The sequence below is a fragment of the Achroia grisella genome, unplaced genomic scaffold, assembly GCF_030625045.1.
Source record: "Achroia grisella isolate CSIRO2021 unplaced genomic scaffold, CSIRO_AGI_Agris_v1 utg848, whole genome shotgun sequence".
NCBI classification, from domain to species: Eukaryota; Metazoa; Arthropoda; class Insecta; order Lepidoptera; family Pyralidae; genus Achroia; species Achroia grisella.
Genome location: NW_026713041.1, coordinates 254,506 through 272,288, shown reverse-complemented (window position 1 = coordinate 272,288; position 17,783 = coordinate 254,506). Strand labels below are relative to the sequence as shown.

Below are 17,783 nucleotides of genomic sequence, written 5' to 3'. Positions count from 1 at the left end.
CACCGCGCCTTTTGGTGTCCAGGAAAATAAATAAGTTACGCTAATATTAAAATAAACATCCGCTAATTTAAGGGTTTAATTGAAAGGATAAGTTGGCCGCATTGTATATTTAATATATATATATATATATATATATATGGGATGACACTATAATACAACTCTCATGTAAGGCCAAGCAATCAAACTTGCTCTAGTAGTTTTCTATTGTATATTCTTTATATATTTATAATGCAGCATCTGGAATATTCTGACCGGCGCCGCATACCAAGCGAACCATTAAAACAACCAAGTTGCAGCGAAAGAAACATAAAATACCTAAAATATATTTATAATACAAGTACTAATAACTAGACGTGTGCAATATAATGAATTCTAGTTTTGTTATATTTTATATTGTATGTAATTAGTGTTATATTGAAAATGTCAATAAACTAATTGAGCGTTCTCTAGTGTTACTGATTCAACAAATGTTAATTTTTAACATGCTTGACACTTTAGTTGTCGACTTAATGTACAGTATTTGTTCAAACAGTTACAGCAGTTTCGTACTTGGTTGATTATAGTCCGGCCGCTCATGGTCGGGATCGAATGGCCGATGTTCGGGATCTGGGCGATGTGATTTTGAACTGACGTACAATTTATATCAACTGATACGACCCAATAAACAGCGCAGTTTGATGTGGTTTGACTTTTAAAAACTATTGTTTTATATTTGTTAAGTAGTTAATAGTTTTAGCCCAAAATATATGTTTATTGTTATTGTTGTTGGAATAATTATTAATGTCTCTTGTAAATAAGGCAAATAAAAGTTAATTAGAATTTTGCCGTAAATTGTACGTCAGGTAAAGTTACATCGCACAGTCGACCTGTCTGAAACGCAAACTCTGAGCGGCCGGACTGTAATTTTTATTTCTTCATTGAACACTTGAATAAAATTCTAAAGCTAGCGACAGACCAAATTATTACCGAATCTCTGGCAAGTATCATTTATGTCTAAGTCTACCCTCTAATATTACAATCAATGATAGGTCAGTCGTCAGTATAAAATCCACTAATTGTTGTATGTAGATTACATTATTATGCATATACAATCATGGCAAAATGACTTAATAATAAAATGTCTAAAAGTTTGTAAATAAAGTAATGAATAAATTGCACTTTCAATAAAAACAGTTTCGTATTTATTGTAATAATTAAGTGTTAACTAAATATAGTAAATCATCGAGGCTACGACGGAAATAAATGTAGCAAACAATGAAGTTAGCTGATCTAACTTCACACTGCTGTGTATATTTCTTGCAGCAATAAATAAAAGTATTGGTTTTGTGATGCATAATAAACCTTATATACAATAAAATAGGGACCAATTTATATTACGGTAAGTATTTCAAATTTGAACACAAACCGTCACAATAATAAAGTAAAACTTGCCTTTATTAGACGTTGAACACATACTTAAGGAAGGTTACATAGTATCTGTTTATAGACAGCTTAAATTGAAACACTGCTGAATAAAAATTTAACGCGCAACTAAATTCCGTTTTCGAGATTTCTTACTGTTATTATATTATATTTATTCTGATTATTTTCTGTGTTACCATATTACAAGAACTTCGACATCACTCATACAGAGTCACTATCTCATATAATATTAAATATGTTTGTGGTTGCGATAATTATGTACTAAAAAATGTTACCTTTTACACGTGTGCTATGAGAACGTTTTAAATATATTTTGTATAAGACCATAAAGGTACGTAACTTGGAGATTATAAGATATAGGGTCATAGAATATTGAATGGTATGTTTGTGGAGTAAGGCTTGGTTTCGGTTGGCCGCGACGAGGGCGGTGGGGGCGCGGGGGGCGGGCGGGCGACGGCCAGCGACGCCTTTCACCGCTCTTCCAGCATCACTGTCTCTTGAGGGTATAACTTGAGTGCCTGCAGTGTACTGCTATGAGATTCTGTTGTTAACTGCAAACACATATTACACTTAAAACCAATACTACTGAACAAATATAATGTTACTAATACATATTATAAATAAATATGACATTCAAAGTTAAAATAAAATAGGGAATGAAAGAATGTGTGGAAATATGTAATTTTTTAAGTTCTAGCCTCAAGAATTATGTATGAAAAATTACGATGGAACTGTTTTCTTTGGCTTTTTTGGGTTAGGTTAGATTATGACAGTAAATCAAATAGTTTGAAACTTACGTCTCTTCTAGGCCAGCTAGATATAACTTTATAATTTTCTTGTGGGTATCCTTTTGATGCGAGAAAATCTAACAGCGCCTGTAAAAAGAATAGGACATACTTATATTGAGATTAATACATTAATGACTAAATAGAATAGAATAGAAAATAATTTATTAAAATAAACTTAATTTAAGCACATTTGAACAGTCATAAATTTTTTTTAATCTACCGTTCATTAGGAAAGCTGTCTCATGGCAAGAAGAACGAGCAAGAAACTTGTGTTTGGTTCTTTTAAATAAATTTTATATAAACTTGAAGGTATAGATACTACCTATTCATTTAGTTTAAACGTCCCGCGGGCCGTGTGTGGTGTGTGGTGTGTGGTGTGTCAGTGAGTGCGTGGTACCTGCAGCGTGTCGTGGGGCTGGAACCGCCGCTCGAGCAGGTCGTGGTGCGGGGGCGGCAGGCGCACCCTGATCCGCGCCACGTCCCGCGGGCCGTGTGTGGTGTGTGGTGTGTCAGTGAGTGCGTGGTACCTGCAGCGTGTCGTGGGGCTGGAACCGCCGCTCGAGCAGGTCGTGGTGCGGGGGCGGCAGGCGCACCCTGATCCGCGCCACGTCCCGCGGGCCGTGTGTGGTGTGTGGTGTGTGGTGTGTCAGTGAGTGCGTGGTACCTGCAGCGTGTCGTGGGGCTGGAACCGCCGCTCGAGCAGGTCGTGGTGCGGGGGCGGCAGGCGCACCCTGATCCGCGCCACGTCCCGCGGGCCGTGTGTGGTGTGTGGTGTGTCAGTGAGTGCGTGGTACCTGCAGCGTGTCGTGGGGCTGGAACCGCCGCTCGAGCAGGTCGTGGTGCGGGGGCGGCAGGCGCACCCTGATCCGCGCCACGTCCCGCGGGCCGTGTGTGGTGTGTGGTGTGTCAGTGAGTGCGTGGTACCTGCAGCGTGTCGTGGGGCTGGAACCGCCGCTCGAGCAGGTCGTGGTGCGGGGGCGGCAGGCGCACCGATCCGCGCCACGTCCCGCGGGCCGTGTGTGGTGTGTGGTGTGTCAGTGAGTGCGTGGTGGTACCTGCAGCGTGTCGTGCCGCTCGAGCAGGTCGTGGTGCGGGGGCGGCAGGCGCACCCTGATCCGCGCCACGTCCCGCGGGCCGTGTGTGGTGTGTGGTGTGTCAGTGAGTGCGTGGTACCTGCAGCGTGTCGTGGGGCTGGAACCGCCGCTCGAGCAGGTCGTGGTGCGGGGGCGGCAGGCGCACACCCTGATCGCACGTCCCGCGGGCCGTGTGTGGTGTGTGGTGTGTCAGTGAGTGCGTGGTACCTGCAGCGTGTCGTGGGGCTGGAACCGCCGCTCGAGCAGGTCGTGGTGCGGGGGCGGCAGGCGCACCCTGATCCGCGCGCCCCGCGGGCCGTGTGTGGTGTGTGGTGTGTCAGTGAGTGTGGTACCTGCAGCGTGTCGTGGGGCTGGAACCGCCGCTCGAGTGTGTGCGTGTGTGTGTGTGTGTGTGTCAGTGAGTGCGTGGTACCTGCAGCGTGTCGTGGGGCTGGAACCGCCGCTCGAGCAGGTCGTGGTGCGGGGGCGGCAGGCGCACCCTGATCCGCGCCACGTCCCGCGGGCCGTGTGTGGTGTGTGGTGTGTCAGTGAGTGCGTGGTACCTGCAGCGTGTCGTGGGGCTGGAACCGCCGCTCGAGCAGGTCGTGGTGCGGGGGCGGCAGGCGCACCCTGATCCGCGCCACGTCCCGCGGGCCGTGTGTGGTGTGTGGTGTGTCAGTGAGTGCGTGGTACCTGCAGCGTGTCGTGGGGCTGGAACCGCCGCTCGAGCAGGTCGTGGTGCGGGGGCGGCAGGCGCACCCTGATCCGCGCGCCACGTCCCGCGGGCCGTGTGTGGTGTGTGGTGTGTCAGTGAGTGCGTGGTACCTGCAGCGTGTCGTGGGGCTGGAACCGCCGCTCGAGCAGGTCGTGGTGCGGGGGCGGCAGGCGCACCCTGATCCGCGCCACGTCCCGCGGGCCGTGTGTGGTGTGTGGTGTGTCAGTGAGTGCGTGGTACCTGCAGCGTGTCGTGGGGCTGGAACCGCCGCTCGAGCAGGTCGTGGTGCGGGGGCGGCAGGCGCACCCTGATCCGCGCCACGTCCCGCGGGCCGTGTGTGGTGTGTGGTGTGTCAGTGAGTGCGTGGTACCTGCAGCGTGTCGTGGGGCTGGAACCGCCGCTCGAGCAGGTCGTGGTGCGGGGGCGGCAGGCGCACCCTGTGTGTGTGTGGTGTGTGGTGTGTCAGTGAGTGCGTGGTACCTGCAGCGTGTCGTGGGGCTGGAACCGCCGCTCGAGCAGGTCGTGGTGCGGGGGCGGCAGGCGCACCCTGATCCGCGCCACGTCCCGCGGGCCGTGTGTGGTGTGTGGTGTGTCAGTGAGTGCGTGGTACCTGCAGCGTGTCGTGGGGCTGGAACCGCCGCTCGAGCAGGTCGTGGTGCGGGGGCGGCAGGCGCACCCTGATCCGCGCCACGTCCCGCGGGCCGTGTGTGGTGTGTGGTGTGTCAGTGAGTGCGTGGTACCTGCAGCGTGTCGTGGGGCTGGAACCGCCGCTCGAGCAGGTCGTGGTGCGGGGGCGGCAGGCGCACCCTGATCCGCGCCACGTCCCGCGGGCCGTGTGTGGTGTGTGGTGTGTCAGTGAGTGCGTGGTACCTGCAGCGTGTCGTGGGGCTGGAACCGCCGCTCGAGCAGGTCGTGGTGCGGGGGCGGCAGGCGCACCCTGATCCGCGCCACGTCCCGCGGGCCGTGTGTGGTGTGTGGTGTGTCAGTGAGTGCGTGGTACCTGCAGCGTGTCGTGGGGCTGGAACCGCCGCTCGAGCAGGTCGTGGTGCGGGGGCGGCAGGCGCACCCTGATCCGCGCCACGTCCCGCGCCGCCGCCGCCGGCTCCGCGGGCACTCGGGCTGCAGCTTCGCTCCGCGCCGCCTGACCGACGTGATCACGATAACATTTCGTATCAATTGCACGCATCATATATAAATGAGATAGCTTAACAAACGTACACGATCAATGATCACATCAAACATATTTCGAATCAGTTGCACGCATCATACAAACTAGAACATTTACCATGAGCTCCTAGATTGTCCGAACTCTGGGAGCTCATTAACATCATATTTTATCATTATCAAAAATATTTCATTTAAGTGATGTGAGTAGTTTAAAACAATTGCACGCCATAATATTAATATTAAGTTGTTACACTTAACTGAGTAAGATAATATCCATAATAAACAGAATTAAATGTTTTACCTCTTTCCTCGCCTCTTCTAATTGTCGTTCTGATTCAGCTCTTTCTAATTCTTGATTTCTTTCTAGTTCCTGTTGTTTTTTTATTTCTTCTTTTGCTCTGAAATATTAAAAATTAACTGTCAATACAATAAGAACCTAAAATATTTATAATTGTAATGGAATTTGTTTTTTTTCATTAGAACACTTTTTAAGTAATCATAGCCTGTGATCAAAGTGATAATGGTATGTTACATTCATAATAATAATAACTCTGGATAATGCACACAGCGCCATCTAGTTCCAAATAACCAGAGCTTGTGTTACAGGTACTAGACAAGTGATATAAATACTAGAAATATTTTTATTTTAGAAACCACCTAGACCGATATAAACCACACATTCATGATTTCACAGTGCAAGAAATTCCTGCTTGTCCCTCTGCCGCGCGTCTCGCTCCTTCACGCGTGCACAGGTAATATTACACACATTACTGTGGTAGATACCTGTCGGCCTCTAGACTGCGCTGGTAGGCCTCGTCCTGCTCGCGCTTGACCCGCTGCCGCGCGTCTCGCTCCTTCACGCGTGCACAGGTAATATTACACACATTACTGTGGTAGATACCTGTCGGCCTCTAGACTGCGCTGGTAGGCCTCGTCCTGCTCGCGCTTGTCCCGCTGCCGCGCGTCTCGCTCCTTCACGCGTGCACAGGTAATATTACACACATTACTGTGGTAGATACCTGTCGGCCTCTAGACTGCGCTGGTAGGCCTCGTCCTGCTCGCGCTTGTCCCGCTGCCGCGCGTCTCGCTCCTTCACGCGTGCACAGGTAATATTACACACATTACTGTGGTAGATACCTGTCGGCCTCTAGACTGCGCTGGTAGGCCTCGTCCTGCTCGCGCTTGTCCCGCTGCCGCGCGTCTCGCTCCTTCACGCGTGCACAGGTAATATTACACACATTACTGTGGTAGATACCTGTCTGCCTCTAGACTGCGCTGGTAGGCCTCGTCCTGCTCGCGCTTGTCCCGCTGCCGCGCGTCTCGCTCCTTCACGCGTGCACAGGTAATATTACACACATTACTGTGGTAGATACCTGTCGGCCTCTAGACTGCGCTGGTAGGCCTCGTCCTGCTCGCGCTTGTCCCGCTGCCGCGCGTCTCGCTCCTTCACGCGTGCACAGGTAATATTACACACATTACTGTGGTAGATACCTGTCGGCCTCTAGACTGCGCTGGTAGGCCTCGTCCTGCTCGCGCTTGTCCCGCTGCCGCGCGTCTCGCTCCTTCACGCGTGCACAGGTAATATTACACACATTACTGTGGTAGATACCTGTCGGCCTCTAGACTGCGCTGGTAGGCCTCGTCCTGCTCGCGCTTGTCCCGCTGCCGCGCGTCTCGCTCCTTCACGCGTGCACAGGTAATATTACACACATTACTGTGGTAGATACCTGTCGGCCTCTAGACTGCGCTGGTAGGCCTCGTCCTGCTCGCGCTTGTCCCGCTGCCGCGCGTCTCGCTCCTTCACGCGTGCACAGGTAATATTACACACATTACTGTGGTAGATACCTGTCGGCCTCTAGACTGCGCTGGTAGGCCTCGTCCTGCTCGCGCTTGTCCCTCTGCCGCGCGTCTCGCTCCTTCACGCGTGCACAGGTAATATTACACACATTACTGTGGTAGATACCTGTCGGCCTCTAGACTGCGCTGGTAGGCCTCGTCCTGCTCGCGCTTGACCCGCTGCCGCGCGTCTCGCTCGCGCTCCGCCTTCGCGTCCATGTCTCGTAACGAAGCGAACCGCTCCAGACCCTCCATCAGCCCGCCCAGCAACTCCGACACGCCCACGTTTCCTGACACATTCGTACTCATTATTGACCATACTATTTATTTTGTATGAATAAGTATTAAGTAGTTACTTATATAATCCGTAAATTTAATATCAAAGCATATTAATAATAACTCTGTAAAAATCAGCACCAATCCAATAAAGTAAACAGAATATGTTATTAAAGGTACATAAGTAACTTGTAAGTTTTACGACTCCACGAGACGCAGCATATCTATATTACGTGCCATTGACCGTTGAACTCCATATGGTTTCTCCCTGGAATCCATCGTGATGAATACGTGGTGAATTTGGCACGATGGACTAACTGACCTGATCTCATGTCATCGTACCAAATTGTATCATTCTCCATTAGTGCCCTCCCAGCGTAAACCGTCAGTGCAGGCGGGTGCACTATATACCATTATTACATATTTAAAAAAATGTAACCACTCGTTGCCATTCTAGAGGACTAAGACACTCCGATTATTCTTTAATTTCAATCCCTAATCACACCATACAATCAAAGTAGATATATGCAATATAATATTCATATACTTTATATATGCAAAATAATATGTGAATAACTTACCATTAATAACTGAATATATTTCAGTGTTAGACCGAACTCTCATAATAATGACTAGGGCCGGCAACCGGTCCATCGGGATGCTCCGTATCGTCATACTCGCAACCGGTCCTAATGCATTCGTCATTGAATTTAATAACCTGCAACAAGGGGTAAGGATATCATACGATATAGTATACTAAATAAAAGATAGTAATGGGATCCCAAGTAAGTAAATACAATTAGTTACAAAACATGCTAAAGTGACGTCAATGGTGCTGTTCATATACATAGGCAATGGTTACCACTTACCATCAGGTTGGTAGTTAGAATCCTTGCCAGTTTCTTTACGTAACAAAAAATACTCAATTACATAATAATAATATCTCAGGACAATTTACACAGCGCTATCGAGTTCCAAGCTAAGCAGAGCTTGTGTTATGAGTACTAGAGAACTTATATAAATACTTAAGATACTTTTTTTTGTACATACAGACCACTACTATATCTAGAAACAACTAATGAATAGAAACATTTGCACTATACGAGGAACACGCAACCGTTAAATTAAAATATATTTTTTAAGTTACTAATAAAAAAATCATGTATGTATATACAGTGATATGTACCTTCTATGATCATACATACATGTTATTATTGTCTGGGTGTGTGAGGTCCCAGCCGTAGACAACAAAATTTGTGGCGAGCGTTTGTAGCACAGCTTCGCAGCCTAACAGCTGCGCGCAGAACACATTCGATAGCACCGACTGCTCATGATGCAGGTACAACCCTAGCAGCTTCCTCTGAAGTGTTACAAATCTTATTTTAATGTTATAAACGCGAAAGTTTGTGAGTATGGATGGATGTTTGTTACTCTATCACGCAAAAACTATTGAACGGATTTTGATGAAACTTTACTGTAATATAGCTTATACATCAGAATAACATATAGGCTATAAAGTTTACGCGGGTGAAACCGCGGGCACTGCTAGTACATTATAAAATAAGATAATAAAATTAAGAGTTATATCTGTAAATACCCGTTATACTCGTGAACGGGTACTGCTTGTAGGGACTGGTCTGCTTTGATAACTATGACGGATTTATTGTTATTCAAGTATATTAACTTTGCCATTTGGCAGTTTGTGTTCACACAAAATTCTTCAAAATGTAATTCTAGTCAAAAGTGCAACACATAATATTTTTGCTCAGTCTTCTTGTGACGAGTCTGCGTTCCGAATGAGCGGTAGAATAACAAAAAACATGACTATTTAAAAGTGCTTATATTAAGTTTACTTACATAAAAATTATCTATTTATTTAATTAAAAGCAATTAGTACACGTTGTACTAATGTTACCAATACAAAAAACTAGCTTCCATAATATCTAGAGTTTTGTTTAAATCCAATAGGTCTACAAACAGATAGTTATAAATAATTGTTATTTTGAAATCACGATGATGAAGGCGCAGTTTCATCTATTACACAATAAAAATCTGAGAACAAGTACACTTTCTAGATGCTTCCCGAGCTAGTCCTAAATATGGCTGATTATTCATACCTCTTTGGCAGGCTTAAGGCAAGCCTCTTTGATTGCATCTTGTAGTGTGCCCTCGAAGAAATTTGGTGTGTTCGGTCCATATCGCGTGCGGAAACGTTGCGCAAACTCTATGCAGCCCAGCACTTCGTCCTCCACGTGATCAGACACTGTGAAAACATTATGAATAATAGTTTGTTAATAATACTTACTTACATCCTTCCTTCCTTCCTTCAAATAAGTAAAGGTGTATCCTTCATTACAGCGTATTTCGGGACCTGAGGGGCCCAACAGAATGTAACAGGATGTACTATTAGCGTTGCTACAAATGACTGAAGAAAAAAAAAGAAACGCAATTTTGTTTGTAATTTTGTGATATCAAAGGGGCCATGTCAACCTTTAATGCCGCAATTAAAACTACGCAACGGATTTTGAAGCGGTTTTTTTAATAGGTAGAGTGATTCAAGAGGAAGGTTTATATATATAATACATGTATATCTATGCGAAAGCGGTGCGAGTAGCTAGTAAAGTTATAAAGTGAACAGCTAGCTCAGTGTAGGTCTTCCGCGGTACTTAAAACATTATATGACTTGGCGACACATCCTTACCGCGTCACCACCCAATTTTAATGAAGCGTATACTATAATAATACTTACTGAGCGGCTGTAACCTCTCCGGGTGTACCAGATCTACAAATATATCATCTTCGCCAGTGAACGTATCGGCTGAATCTTCTATTTCTTCTATTGAACTGTTTTCACTATCTGAACTTTCTAGTATTATCTGTGAAATTTATTTTAATTTTACATCTATTCAAACATCATTGGTTCTTCAATAAGTGCGAACGATATTTTTCTGGAGGGATTGAAAATAAATTTAAACATTTAATCACTTAAGTATATATCTTTGAGACGGTTTAGTTAGTTATAAATAAATGATTTACTATAATACTTGCCCTTTCGTATTCTTTCTGTTTACTATTGCTAGGCGCTCGTTTGACTGTAAGCTGATGTTGTGGTTGGTCCAAACCCACCATCGCGAGGATTGTGCCGTCTAGACCCGAGACTGCAGGCCACCCCGTCCACATCTAATTCAATTTTCAGATAATTTACATGTATAATTTATAAATCAGTATGACAATGTGAAGATGGTATGCGAAAAACTATCAAAGTGATGATTGTAAGGTCTTTCTCTCTATTACCTCAAAAGTAAATATTATAATTATGTTAAGTGATGGTAAGCAGTAACTATCACCAATGTACATAAACAATATCACATATATTGCGTCATTAAGTGAGACCCGTAGTACCTCAATACGTGGTCTATGTAAGTTGTATTTCGATTAAAGGGCGAGATAAGGCAGTGAAAATACAGGATACGGACGCATGAAATCATAGTCCTCCAGAATGATAATGCAACAGCGGTTCCGACGTCACACATTGATAGATAGTTGTTAGTAATGCGGCTACCATTCAGTCATACCAATCAGGTAGTTTTCGATGCGGCCCCCTGAATCCATTGTGGTTAATTCCAAAATTAGCCATGATGGGCTAACTGGCCTGACTTTATTATGCTCATCCTATTATAATATAGACAACTATTTAATTATGAGCCTTTAAAAAACCATGCCCGACTGTATATCAGCGGCCTTAAGAATTCGTGTCTTCATAAACATATCATATATCATTGCGTCATACCATATCGTTATACAAAGGCACAGAAACACCGTCATTAGTGCTTTAGCTTACACTGAATAACAGCGCCGCAACAGTTTATTTAGTCATCCGAAAATAAATAAATAGTTAAGGATAACATACATAAAAACTTTAAAAAAGTGATTTTTGTACATCAGCAAGCACTGAATTTTGTTACAGTGCAATGTCAACTGAAATCTTTACGGTCATCGTTGTAATAATCATTATACGTAAAAGTAACTTATCCAATAAAAATGTTCAATCTAATGCAAAATTGTACTTTTTATTTTCTTGTGCTAGTTACCTGATGTCGTGCGGGTATGTCTGTGAGCGAGTAGATATCGTTCTTGACTTCCTGCACTGTCTTGGTGCCTGGATACGTGAGTGTGTAGTCTTTGTCGTCGTGTTTAATGCACAGTATGTACGATCTTGTTAGCCGGTCCGCCGCCCTGATTAAATATAGTACAATTGTAACGTTTTTTTTTTTAAATTATGTTGGCTTGGAAAAATAATGTTGGCCTTCAATATCATGATATAATATACTAATAAAATAAACTAGTTGCATTTTGAGTGATATGTAAATGTTTGATAAAATGTTAGGGTAAAAAATACACATACAATGGTCCAGATGAGAGGCTAAATTCAGAGAATAGAATCCATATTACATAGAATAAAAAAAAACCATCGAGCTCTAACAGTCGCGCGCGGGAGTCAATTAATAATAATATTAGAGTATATTTCACAAAGCGCCATCTACTTCTAAACGAAGCAGAGCTTGTACAATGGGTCCACACAACTAATATCAAATACCGTAATTGCATAAAAACAACAAGCAACACTTACTTATTAAGTGTTATTTGATGTTTTTTTTATGTAATATTATATTTACTTATTAATGCTATCGTAAAATATATCGAGCTCAGGCCGCTTCAAAACCAATAATGTGATAATATTACATACTCATCGTCCGCCATGAGTTGGTCGGCAGCTTTAAGCCTGAGCACTGCATTTGCAGCCAGTCCCAGACTGCCAAGGGTAGCGGAAGACGTGGCTCGAGAGCCGCCCATGCCGGAGATCTGTTGTCGACAGACTGGCACACCGCATACTGATTCTAGCCGTTTCTTTAAATCACCTGTGTAAAACAAGAGTATGACAGGGATCACCTAGCAAGTATACACTGTAGATTGAGTAGGTATGTATACTCATAAATCTAGAAGGAAACTGTTAGATTTATCTAAAAACATTTGCAAAAAAAAATACACACTGTCCTAGCGGAACCGTCGTCTGAGGGCGCGAGGTTGTTGTATGATTTGATTTATGGGCACTATTTTTATTGTCTAGTTTTGATTACTTAATATGTATTTATTGTTTATATTAGAGATAAAGTAGTAGAGTATTAGTGACCACTTACTGACTGTTGCCGCGCCGGACATTTTTATTTCGTGTATTTTATTATTAAAGTGAACTTGTAGCTCTACCATATCAGACGAATTATTTCTAGGAGACGAAGTGGAAGCCTGATTGCTATCTTCCCGATCTGGAATAAATCAATATTTTATTAATATCTCCAGGTTAACAATAACTATTTTTGCTTTAATATAAGTACTTTTAGAGTACACGATATATTTATTAGTGATTATTAGCTTTACACCATAAGTGAACAGCTTATTAACAATAGAGCGTGTGTAGATTGTTAGTAATAAGGAGTATAAACTTTATTTTTTTATACCAGTGTTGGCCTTCACGCATACTGTTCATCTGATGGTAAACGATTACCACCTATGCCTAAGACAAGCACACCGTTTTTCATCAGGGAGATAACTTCGGCCGGTGGATAGATTTTGGAAGAATCAAACGAAATGGTTAATTTGAAAATAGAGACAGCATACGATATGATTCCATAGACTTTGGGGAAGATTTTCATACATTAAAAAAGGAATGCCTGAAACAGCAAGTGTCTCGTGCGCTATGTCCATCAATGCTAGATATGAGATCTATAAGACGAAACTTCACGCGGTTCTACTTTTAATTCTTTACAATATTTAATACGAATTCACTAGAAATTAAGAAACCACAGTGGTACTTTCTAAATTTCTAGTAAATTCGTCAAGTGACCTTAATTCTGTGGTATGGATGGCAGTGACCATCTATTTACTAAGAAAGAAGAACATCGATTAATAACCAGGGGCATGGCCTTTTTCAATACATTCTGTGTACTATATACCAATTAATAAAATATATATTTTATACTCCATTAATTGCTTCAGTAATTAAGTTTTTTTAAAGGATTTCCAATTTTTCAAACGTTTACCAAAAATATATACATTCAAATAGGTGTAATTTTACATTTAAAATCGTGTCACAGTCTTAGTTACCATAATCCTCTGAAACGACTTTTATGATATTTTTTGACCGATTTTTATGATATTTTATATGCATATTCAATAGGCCTAAGAATCTATTTTTAATTTTTAGCCCCTAATGACCTTATCATTAGGGTTCTCCACTCCTAACACTTTTTTTATAATGTGGCATTAAAAATAAATACAACCCTAAATTTCCTTCTATCATCAACCCTTATTTTTCAATAGCGATTTTAATTTATATGGCAATAAATTTCTGTGGTCAGCTAGTAAATTATAAGTTTAAAAACTACAGTCCTTATAGTCTGTAAATTGAAACTGTAATGAACGAAACATATCTTTTTAAAGTCTTTTGCAGATGAGATAATAAATTATCACAATGTAAACTAAGTCTATTTCACTTGATAAACTTGAATGTACAGTACAAACACATCTGTGTCATACATTACACAAACCCATGTGCATTAATGTATGTATTATATGGTATATATTGCATATATTATATGGTACAGACATAAGAACTTATATCCTCATGTTGATGAAGCAATGATTTATTAACATTATTTTTATTATATTTTGTAAGCTCAAGTATATCATATATACTGTGTCACTTTATCATAAAATAAATTGATTAATTATTTTGTGCAACCAACATTATTTATTACCGACATATTTCTTTTTTATTAAGTTGAGAATAAAGGTACTCTTTTTTTGCCTTTAATGCCTTATTGACTAACAAAATATGTTACAAAAAGTGGACTTAATGCTACCGTATTACCTTCTAGTCAACCTTTGAGAAGTGCAGAGATATTTGCTAGATTATGACATAGCAATAAATAATTATAAATTAATTATTATCACAAATTACACATAAATATCTACATACAATCAAATTTGTCATTAATATATCCTTAATATGTGCCTACCTATATTAGTACACTTTATTAATCAACAAGCATATAAAAGTATGACACCCTTCTTTATATTTGACAATGACTAATAAACTTTACAACAAAGTTATGTGCAAATGCAAGGTTCGCTACTGGTGGTTTAGTTAGAACAGTGGTTCCCAAATAGTTTTTGCTGCATACCACTTCTAAAATGACCTCAAACCTTGCGTACCCCTTATTGTAGCAATGACTATAATATTATAAATATGAAAGTTTGTGAGTGTGTGTGTATGTTTGTTTTACTGATAGCCGCACACACTTTATGCAACGTCACATACCCCGAGGGGTATGCATATCACTTATTAGGAAACACCGAGTTAGAAGAATCTAACTTAATGATCTTTAACAATTTTCATTTCTGGTCAAATTCAAACAAAGATTGTTAAAGATCAACCCATTATTAGTATTTAAAATATGATTACCTGGTGGGTGTGTTTTTGGAGTTATCACAGATATATCATCATCTATCATTTCAACATCATGAGTGTCATCAGTCTGCTGGGTTGCTGCTGAGCTGTTTCCATCTTGTGGCATCACTCGGTTTATGGCGGACTGGATTTAAAAAGTTCTTATATTAGTGTGGTTCTTTTATGCATGCAAATTATAGGGTATAGAGACATAACATCTTAGTCCTTTGAAATTTGAATTTGAAAAAGAGCATTTTATTTAAGTAAACACTATTTAAACAAATATCCATGTTCAATATATATTAAACATATTTTAATATACATCTCTCAAGTGTCTTTTTTATTGCATTGTTACATTCAAAATACAGATTCAGCCAAGATAATGGCTAAAAAGATAACAATAATGGTTACCAAAGATACACATACATATTAAGGTATAAGACATACATTTAGAATTAACCATCAAAATAAATTACTAGTCTACTACTACTGGTGATAATATACAATATTATAATTATATTAAGATGATTATTACAACTACACATATGTATATAGTTTTATATAAAACATTTTTATTTTTATTTTACAAATGTAAGAATTTATGTCTTTTTGTGATATTAATAATAAATAATAAAATAATAATAATAAAACTCAAATTATCAATATAAGTTATATTTCATTAATGTTTTATTGTATAGTTATATTCAATGTTTTATCATAAAAAAAATTAATAGGGTTAAGATGTTTATATATAACATAATTCTTGAATATATAACATACAACTTAATTTGATTAACTTCTGCTGAATTCATATAAATTTATATAATTGAGAAAATGTGATATTAACACATGTAGGAATTTTAATATGACATTTTAGATGAATTATTTGCCAGTGTCAATGAGTTGAATTGTAATTGAGAGAATAAATCATATCAAAAGGTTTAAATAACTTTTCAGCTCATATTACTGTTACAAATAACATAGAAAAAATATATTTGTAACATAAGTTCAAGGTTACAATAAAATTAGTCAATAAAAGAAATAATAAATGAAACATTGATACATCACAGTAAATATTTTTTCCCAAGAAGAAATGCTAACTCATTACTTAAACAAAACTAGATTTGTCCTTCATATTGAATAGTATTGATGTTTCTGTAGTTTTTACACACACAAAAGGTTTATTGTTTAGTAGACATTATTATCTAGAAATTCATTAAATAATACAAATATCACATACCAATAAGTCCCAATTTGCTTCCTCTAAGTGGTATATTGCCTCTGCTAAATCTTCAATGGCTGTTATACCCTAAAACATAACATACACAATAGCAATGCTTTAGAATACAAATAAGTTGATTTTAACTTGTCATTTAGCTATTACGCATAAAACCTCATTATAAAGCATAGTTAAATATGTTACTATTGTTCTAGAATAAATTATATGAACGTAAATACGACTCAAGTTTATATTGACTGTGCACAAAGAACGTTCAGAGAACATTTTGACAATCATTGTTTCATCATAATTGGCATCACTTTTGTATATTATACGAATTTAATAGAAAGTACAGTTAAATCTATAATAAAAAAATATAAAAAAAATACTTCATGTGTAAAGTACAAAGAGTTTTATGAGATTTCCTAGTCACTGTTATTGTTAAATACATAACCTTCAAGAAATAGAAACTAGATTTATAGGGTTATAATGAATATTAAATTTTGTCAATATATGTGTAGATACCTGAAAATTTGCTAGAATTTCTTCTCTGTTTTCTGCCATTCTGATATTAATGAACTCAAAAATATTAGTACGACATTTAGTATTGCAGACAAATCACTCAAACATTAACCATAAACATATCTGTGTTGCCAGCCGACATAATACTAAAACTTCTTTGTCTTTTACAATTTTGTTACCGATTATTCGATTAAATATATCGAATGAAATCACCGATCAAAATCTAACGATTGCTATAAGATTATTCTATAATTTTTAGTGTCCGATATTTTATTCGTATTATTTACAATATGATAATATGTGTTAATTCTGGACATTTAAATATATGATTAGTCGTGATCTAAATATTTTGTCTATGCTTCGATATAAATTAATATGAAAATATGTACATAATAATATATACACATTACACACCTTTTGATGATTTTTAGTCAATTACGTTAATGCGATTGAAATTTACTGAATCATTATAAATGAACTTTAGTAAATAAATAAATAATTAATAGTAATACTTAGTGGGACTAGTATTAGATTACTATAATGTCTTTAATGCCGATACTGTCTTGTAGGACATTATTTATATATGTATGGAGGTTAATATACTATTAACGCAAAACAAAAATTAGGATTTAACTAATGTTAGATCCTAATGTTTATTCTGCGTTATACATTTTCAAAATAATGAATATAATCAGCCTAATTTGAGAAACGTAAATATTAATTATGTTTTTCAGACTAAAACAATCGCCTTACATGTAAATATTTTAGACGACGAATCGAATTTTATTCTATATCTGAGATAAACCGAAGTTCTACATAATATAATTCTGAGTGGAATCAAACGGTGTAACATAGGCTTAAAGTGAGTTGGAGCAAAGCCAAATTTGATGTTTGGGAGAGCAACCTCCCTTGGGGGATAAAATCAAAAATATATTACCTATATATATCGATGGACTCAGTAGTAGAGCGATATAACGTCTTACATCCGATGGTCGCGGGTTTGGTCCTCGCACTATAGAAATATTTGTATTTGTGAGTAAGATTCTGAAGAGTCTGGGTGTTCTTTATTTATATTGTGTGTTTTTAGAAGAAAAAATAGGAATTTATGTCAGTTATTTAATACCTATAGCAGGTATAAACATAAGAATTTTAGAACGGCTAAGGTGGAGCAAAAAACGTCGAGAAATACTGCGAACTTGAATAATCCTGGATTATTATCTTTTTATAATATTATATTTTCTTTTTTTTAATATTATAT

The 17,783-nt window shown here is 39.6% G+C and overlaps 1 protein-coding gene across 1 annotated transcript; it reads right to left on the bottom strand.

Annotated features, from left to right (window-relative positions):
• Nucleotides 1-868: 868 nt before the first annotated feature.
• Nucleotides 869-16,653, bottom strand: LOC131852423 (FAS-associated factor 1). The gene is made up of 16 exons (XM_059203102.1): nucleotides 16,529-16,653; nucleotides 16,025-16,093; nucleotides 14,800-14,929; nucleotides 12,476-12,601; nucleotides 12,025-12,196; nucleotides 11,369-11,513; nucleotides 10,326-10,457; nucleotides 10,027-10,153; nucleotides 9,395-9,540; nucleotides 8,483-8,637; nucleotides 7,859-7,995; nucleotides 7,129-7,291; nucleotides 5,467-5,563; nucleotides 4,999-5,139; nucleotides 2,220-2,297; nucleotides 869-1,973 (listed from the first exon to the last, which is right to left on the bottom strand). Exons 1-16 carry the CDS (start codon nucleotides 16,565-16,567, stop codon nucleotides 1,893-1,895), a joined length of 1,938 nt encoding a protein of 645 aa, XP_059059085.1. The 5' UTR covers nucleotides 16,568-16,653; the 3' UTR covers nucleotides 869-1,892.
• Nucleotides 16,654-17,783: the final 1,130 nt, after the last annotated feature.